The 7,545-nt window shown below is 45.9% G+C and overlaps 1 protein-coding gene across 1 annotated transcript in view; it reads left to right on the top strand.

Moving 5' to 3' along the window:
• The first annotated feature begins 2,880 nt into the window (after window positions 1-2,880).
• The window catches only part of dio2 (iodothyronine deiodinase 2), a 5,624-nt gene continuing 959 nt past the window's right edge, over window positions 2,881-7,545 (top strand). Inside the window, exons 1-2 of the mRNA XM_063183681.1 lie at window positions 2,881-3,569; window positions 5,451-7,545. The exon at window positions 5,451-7,545 is cut by the window's right edge and continues 959 nt beyond it. Coding sequence (XP_063039751.1) covers window positions 3,147-3,569; window positions 5,451-6,125 — 1,098 coding nt within the window. The 5' untranslated portion in view covers window positions 2,881-3,146 and the 3' untranslated portion in view covers window positions 6,126-7,545. The remainder of the gene's footprint in view (window positions 3,570-5,450) is intronic.

Raw genomic sequence — 7,545 nt, 5'->3', positions numbered from 1 at the left:
GCGGTGGGACGGTACCATGCTCAGGGTACCTCAGTCATGGAGGAGGATGGGGGAGAGCACTGGTTGATTACTCCCCCTACCAACCTGACGGGTCGGGAGTCGACCTGGCAGCCTCTGGGATGCAAGTCTGACGCCCTATCCGCTCAGCCATGACTGCCCAAAATATGAGGATAACAGGAGGGTTAACATCTTATAGAGTGCATTTGGTCCCAGAGTAGTCCCTAAGTGTTGAATTCACACTGCATTTTTACTATGCGTAAAACAGCAGATATATTGCATAAGACTGGGCAGCAGTACCATACATAAAGCAACAGGTACGTATATAATACTGCTACAAGAGGTAGGCCTACTACGACGGTACCACGTTCTACAGCAAGAGACAAGTTAAATGTTACAGGTATCCAATCTCTTCAACGACATCTCCTCCGAATTTCCCCCCATGTCAATTTGGAGGAATGTTGACATTCACGTGAAAGTCCCTGTATGTCTGACTTGCTGATGAATATCATTATGTGAAGGAGCAGATAAGTCATTCATAAAACTGATATATTGTATACACTCTGAATGAGTAGGTATGCTATTCCTAAAGTGGCAGTCACGGTATAATATGATATATAAAATCAGCAGACAGGCAAATATAGAGTAGACCTATACTGCTATATATATATATATATAGGCTACTGTAATATCGAATATAGATCATGTGAATAAGCAAGCATACCATTCACAAAGTGTGTGTGTGTGCGTGCGTGTGTGTGTGTGTGTGTGTGTGTGTGTGTGTGTGTGTGTGTGTGTGTGTGTGTGTGTGTGTGTGTGTGTGTGTGCGCATGCACCCATGTGTAACTTAAGGGCATATTATAGGCGTGGTGTAGGCTGTGACTGCACACCACAAAGGAATAAACCCTTAATAACATAATTACATAGCACAATTAATCTCAGAAACACACACACACACACACACACACACACACACACACACACACACACACACACACACACACACACACACACACACACACACACATACACACACACACACACACACACACACACACACTCTCTCTCTCTCTCTCTCTCTCTCTCTCTCTCTCTCTCTCTCTCTCTCTCTCTCTCTCTCTCTTTCTCAAACCACCCATAAAACAGATTGCACAACAGTAAAATACATCCAGCCCAAATATGTAATGCAAGGTTTACAGACTTTAAACCTTACATGACAGTAAATTGCTCACCACCAAAATCAATAATTGCACTGAGTGTCCATCTTTTTTTTTTTTTTTTTTAACACATGTGCCTATTTTGAAGACAGGTGTTATTTTCCTGTCAGTGTGTAGGTGTGCCACAGTTTGATAGGAGAAGTAGCAGTGGGCTACCTATCTCATGCCTCTTCATCAGTCCTCTACATTCTTCCTCTCCCTTTCTTCCTTTCTGTCTTTCTTTCTTTCTTTTATTCATTCTTTATTTATTTCTTCATTTTTTTCGTCTTGGGTTGTGGCTGCGCACACCCAACACTTTCCTTTCCACATCTGCATTCCAGTAATCATTTCTGCATTTGAATAACTGCTGAGTAAAACCCATCTGTGCTCAGTGTTTAGAAGTTAATAAAAGCAACATTTGTCCAATTAATGTCCACCCTCCCTTCCAAGTTTTCCATTCCCTTAGCACGGGGTAGGAATACAGGGGTGCGCACTTGACTCGTTTACAACAAGGCTTTGTTGCTGTTTTGACCAAGGGGTCAATTACGGGTCTTCCTCCCTAGGCTCCAAAGAGGGAAAAGCCGGACTTGTTTCAACGCATCAGGCAGAAAAGCGAGAGAGAGGGCGTCGGAAGAACACACTCGCACGCTTTTGGCGTGAGCTCAACTTTCTGGGCTCCGTCTCAGGCAGCAGCCTCGTAACGCCTAACCGCTATTTCCTCCCCGTTATTATATGGTTGTGACGTCATCTGTCGAATGCTCCATTCATTTCAACGGGGCTCCCCAACGTTCGGACGTCTGTTATTTTTCGATAACGGACGGGTTGGTCTATAACAGACCGCTGTCAATGGCAACAAGACTTTTCACTGCTAAAGCGACTTTTCAACAAGACTCTAATCAGCTGCTGTGATAGACAGCACCCGTTGTCCTGGCTACCGCTGTCAATGGCAACAAGACGTTCACTGCTAAAGCCACTGGCTTGTATACAAGTCAGTGGCTAAAGCGAATGTTTCATATCACTCCGCAGGGGGTCCGGTCTTTTGTCACTCTAATCAGCTGCTGTGATAGACAACACCTGTTGTCCTGGCTAGCCTACCTAGCTGTTGCCTAGCGGTGTTCCACAACGGCAATGTTTTGTTTTGCGCAGCAACAATCTTAACATTAAATATGTCTAAAGAAATGTCCCCGCATGTGTGAATCATTTAAGTATATCCATATAATAAGCGGGTTAACTTTCGGCGAGTCGGTCGCTTTGTGGAATAGCAGCACTTCAGAGAGAACAAGACCCCTCCGCTCCGCGTCGGGGTCTAAAGATTCTCTCTGTCGTGCTGCTATTCCACGGTAGCGACCTTCTCGCCGAACGTTAACCCTTACTTAAATGCGCTGCGAGTTCCAAAAGCATGGAGAAGCGCGGGCCCCCACCGTTCCCAAAAACTCTGGGAGTGTATTCCACTTTCCAGCATCACAGCTAACGGGGCAATAAACAGCAGAGGTGAGGATAATTCCTCTGACGTCACCCGTGTGTTTCTGCTCAAGTTGTTGAAAGCCATCCAAAATATTTGCATATAACCATATCGTCAGCGAGCAGCGCAATCATCCTCATCTCCCTCATGCTCGTTTTGAAACAATGAATTAGCCCTAAGAGAGTCATAATTGGCGCGCGTAGTGTATTTGATCTTGGGTGATATCGGACTCCCCCTTGTACCTTTCCATCAATCCCATTTCCTAGTATACAGGGGAGAAAGCTCTCATGTGACGTCACGATCTCCCCACAAGATAAGCCCGAGCTTTATTTCCGCGCAGCAATGATTTACGGTATAAAAAGACACTGGGACGGAGAGGATTTCTCACCGGCGAGCCGCTGTAATTACGAGGGGCAGGGGGAAAGTTTGACAAGCTCCACTCTACGCTGGACCGGGACCCAACTCTGCGCCTCGGCTGCAAGTCTCAGCAGATGACATCTGAATGCACCCAAAGTTCGACCGCGGCTCAAGTGCGCATCCAGTCGAATTTATTTTTCCACTCATTAATGACAGTCGGTGAGAAGAAACGGTTGGGGGAGAGGAAGAGCCACGTCCGACATGCGCGGGACAATGTGAATTTACAAGACGTGAGAGTGGACGGCGCGCTACCAACACGGAAAAATCGGAAAATGGGCATGCTTAGCGTGGACTTGTTGGTGACTTTGCAGATACTGCCGGGCTTCTTTTCAAACTGCCTGTTCTGCGTGCTGTACGACTCGGTGGTGCTGGTGAAACGGGTGGTGTCACTTCTGAGCTGCTCCGGGTCTTCAGCAGGCGGCGAGTGGCAGCGCATGCTAACCTCAGCCGGCGTACGCTCCATCTGGAACAGCTTTCTACTGGATGCCTACAAGCAGGTACTTCGAGCGGCACTACTGTAGCCTACAGCCACGCAGTCAAGTCAGTGTGACGCTTGCACAAACACAGAGACACACACATGCACACAAAACCCTTTGACGCAGCTGCAGGCTAACCGTGCACTGTCCTTTGGGGAGGAGGAGGTGAAACAAAGTTAGAAAGTTAATTCATTCTGTCGGTATGGTTCTTATGGATAAACTGGACCTAAAGTGTATACTGGAGCGATCTACACGAGGAAGGTCAAGAGGCTGAATTACCATTCTGCACTTTGTTCTGGAAACTCCAGTCCAGCCCATATAATAATTTGCTTTAAATGCTGGACATCATGCCAAATGTCAAAGTTCCTCTTGATATCAAAGGTCCTTTTAATGTTACTGTTTAACCTAAAGATTAAACATAGGCTACGGTTGCCACGCTGCAAACTTCACTGAGACAGTTGTCATGATGCGTCAGGTTCAGTGCGTGAAGTTTGGAAAGTCATCAAAAGTTCACCTGCTCGTTTGAGTTACATCTACCAATCATGAGCGGCGTTACCGTCGCACTGAGCCAAAACCCAGCAGACTCATAGCGACAAAGGATTACAACACTGAACACTCGTCCCTCATATAGTTAACCCCCTCTAGATTCATATTTTTCCAACTCATCTCTCGCCTGCCCTTCTGTGGCAAGTTGCCCCAGCTGTATTGCCCCGTTTTTCTGCTTCATTTCAATGCTCACCAACCTCCCCTTAACTTTTAAAATGTTTTTCAACAACAATAAGTAGCCTATTATGTTGCATAACTGGAAATGGTTTATGCAAACCATTAACTAACATTCTTTCCACGCTTGCCTGTCATGTAAATGGAAGCAGAATGAGATGCACTTTTTGGGTTGGTGTTTTTCTACCCTTTTTCTCTTAAATTGCTCAAGATGTAGGATTTAGAACACTGTCAGATACTGTTATGCAATAAATGATATAAATCTAATTGGTAAACTGTTGCGATTGCAAGGCCTATATTCTGTATTCTGAAGAATAGATGCTGTCCCCACTTCCTAGCGAATGTATTATTTTGGAGAACCTGCTGGACTTGGACACCACAGAAACGGACTCAAACACACACACACACACACCCTCACTCACACACAGACTCTGTGCGTCTGGTGGGCGTCAATTATTCTCAAAACAAATACACTCAATACACAAAATACTGGTAACCATAGAAGCAGAGCACCAAGCAGCGCCTCAGATGATTTAGAGTAAACTCCCTCTCGCATGAGATGGCAGGCTCCACCAGGATTGTGTGTCTCTGTGTGTGTGAGTGTGTGTATGTCTGTGTCTTTGTCTGTCAGACTGTTTGTCTATCTGTGGAGACTATAAATCGTGAAGGGTGTGTTTGTGTGTGTGTGTGTGTGTCTGTGTGTCTGTCTGTCTGTCTGTCTGTCTGTCTGTCTGTCTGTCTGTCTGTGTCTCTAGGTGTGTACATGTACGTATGTGTAAGTATGTATGTGTAAGTGGCTGAGCACATGTGGGGCATGTGTATTGTTCAGGGTCCATCCTTGCTCTGCCAAGTGATTATGTCACTGGCCATTTAAACCTGATTTGGATTAAATCTTAGCTGTTCCTCATTACTTTTCATTTAATGAAAGCTTTGACTATATTTTCCACCACCTTCTCCTCTCTCTCTCTCTCTCTCTCTCTCTCTCTCTCTCTCTCTCTCTCTCTCTCTCTCTCTCTCTCTCTCTCTCCACTCCGCTTCTGCCTTCTTTCTTTCTTTCTTTCTTTCTTTCTTTCTTTCTTTCTTTCTTTCTTTCTTTCTTTCTTTCTTTCTTTCTTTCTTTCTTTCTTTCTTTCTCTCTCTCTCCACTCTCTCTCTCTGTACACCCTCTCTCTCCAAACACAGGTCAAGCTTGGCAGTGAAGCGCCCAACTCCAAGGTCGTAAAGGTCAACGGCATGGTGGCCAACGCCGCCGCCGCCACCACTACTGCCACCAGTCGCCGCTTCCCGCCCATGACCCCCAACCTCGCCATGCCAACCGCTGCCATGGCGACCGCCACCACCACCACGACCTCTGGCGTTGGCGTTGGCGGTGGTGGCGGCGGAGGGCCCGAGTGCCACCTGCTGGACTTCGAGTCGTCAGACCGGCCGCTGGTGGTGAACTTCGGCTCGGCCACCTGACCTCCCTTCATCAGCCAACTGCCCTTGTTCCGGCGGCTGGTGGAGGAGTACTCAGACGTGGCGGACTTCCTGCTGGTCTACATCGACGAGGCGCACCCCTCGGACGGCTGGGCGGCGCCGCCCATGGCCCCGTGCTCCTTCCGCGTGCGCAAGCACCGCAGCCTAGAGGAGCGGGTGCTGGCTGCCCGGCGCCTGCTGGCCAGCTTCTCCCTGCCGCCGCAGTGCCACCTGGTGGCCGACTGCATGGACAACAACGCCAACGTGGCCTACGGCGTGTCGTACGAGCGCGTCTGCATCGTGCAGAAGAGGAAGATCGCCTACCTGGGCGGCAAGGGGCCCTTCTTCTACAACCTGAAGGAGGTGGGCCAGTGGCTGGAGGAGAGCTATGGCCAGCGGTAGTGTCCATTTCACACAGAGAGAGTGAGCCACAGACATAAAGTGTGTGTGTGTGTGTGTGAGTGTGAGAGGCAAGAGTGAGAGTGTAAGTGAGTGAGACAATGCGTGTGTGACAGAGAGATTGAGAGAGAGAATGAAGCAGAAAAGAGTGATTGGGAGATAGAGAAATAGAGTGAGAAAGGTAGCGTGTGAGAGATAGAGAGTGAAAGAGAGTGTTAGATAGAGAGATAAAGTGGCATCTTCCTTAAAGAGAGAGAGTAATTTATTTTTATACCGTGAAAAAGAAAGGAAGGTGTAACGTTCAGAACTGTTTTAAGTTTACCACCACAACCTTCAACAACAGACAGTTCGACAGAGGAAACAACACAGAAAGACAGACTCTCTGCAACCCTCGACAGAGGAAAAAAAAAGAACACACAAACACTCTCCACAACCATCCAATGGCAATGTGGATTGTGTGGTCAGTGGACGAAGTCCACGTGGACTTAGCAAACTCGACATGTACCGCTAATGCACTATGTAACTCTTCAATGTAACATTCACTAGCAATGACGTCTGTCTCCTCAAGAGCAAAAAAAAGAGATATCAGTCCAATATGTCAACTTTACAGCATGACGCAAACGACCCTTTTCAAAAAAAAGAAAACCAAATTGCAGAATAGAGATGAAGCACAAGCACCCAACTTTTATACAAAAAAAAGAGAAAGAAACAAGAAATTAATTTATTTTATTGAGTTGTAATGTTTATTTGTTTTTACTCCATCGTAACATATGCCTAATTTCTATTTGTATGCACTTGCAAAGATTTTTTTGTGGAGGTGACAATCTGTTACTTATATATTATTATTTTTTTGTGTTCAGATGTACTGACATGAATGTCCCCAGCTTGCTCTTGCTCCAGTGTTCGTGTCAGCACATGCCTTCTATAATCCACATGAAGCATCGAGCCTAAAGGGCCATAGTCATACAGCAGGCCTACCGTACGTACAACTCTATACTCAACTCAACACTATATCCAATACTACAGTTACTACAGTATATTCATTCGTCCTTTCAATCGTACATTCATTCATTCATTATGTCCAATGCTACATTTACTATATCGATCACACTTGCTGAAAACTTCTTTTTCATTAATTAATTAATTCATTCTTTCATACAGTATACCCAATGCTACAGTTACGATATCGATCACACTTGCTGAAAACTTCTTTTTCATTCTTTCATTCATTCATTCATTCATTCATTCATTCATTCATTCATTCATTCATTCATTCATTCATTCGTGTATTTTGCCGTTCGTACAGCATTATGGTTGGATATCTGCAATGCATAGCTTAGCTGCTGGAAGAGGCTCGGAGAGGCTAAGAGTCATTGTTGGCGATTTGAATATATGGGGCACATGAACATGGCTGGAAACAGTT

This window comes from Engraulis encrasicolus, chromosome 19 (assembly GCF_034702125.1).
Source record: "Engraulis encrasicolus isolate BLACKSEA-1 chromosome 19, IST_EnEncr_1.0, whole genome shotgun sequence".
Classification (NCBI taxonomy): Eukaryota; Metazoa; Chordata; class Actinopteri; order Clupeiformes; family Engraulidae; genus Engraulis; species Engraulis encrasicolus.
This window is presented reverse-complemented; position numbering and strand designations above follow the sequence as displayed.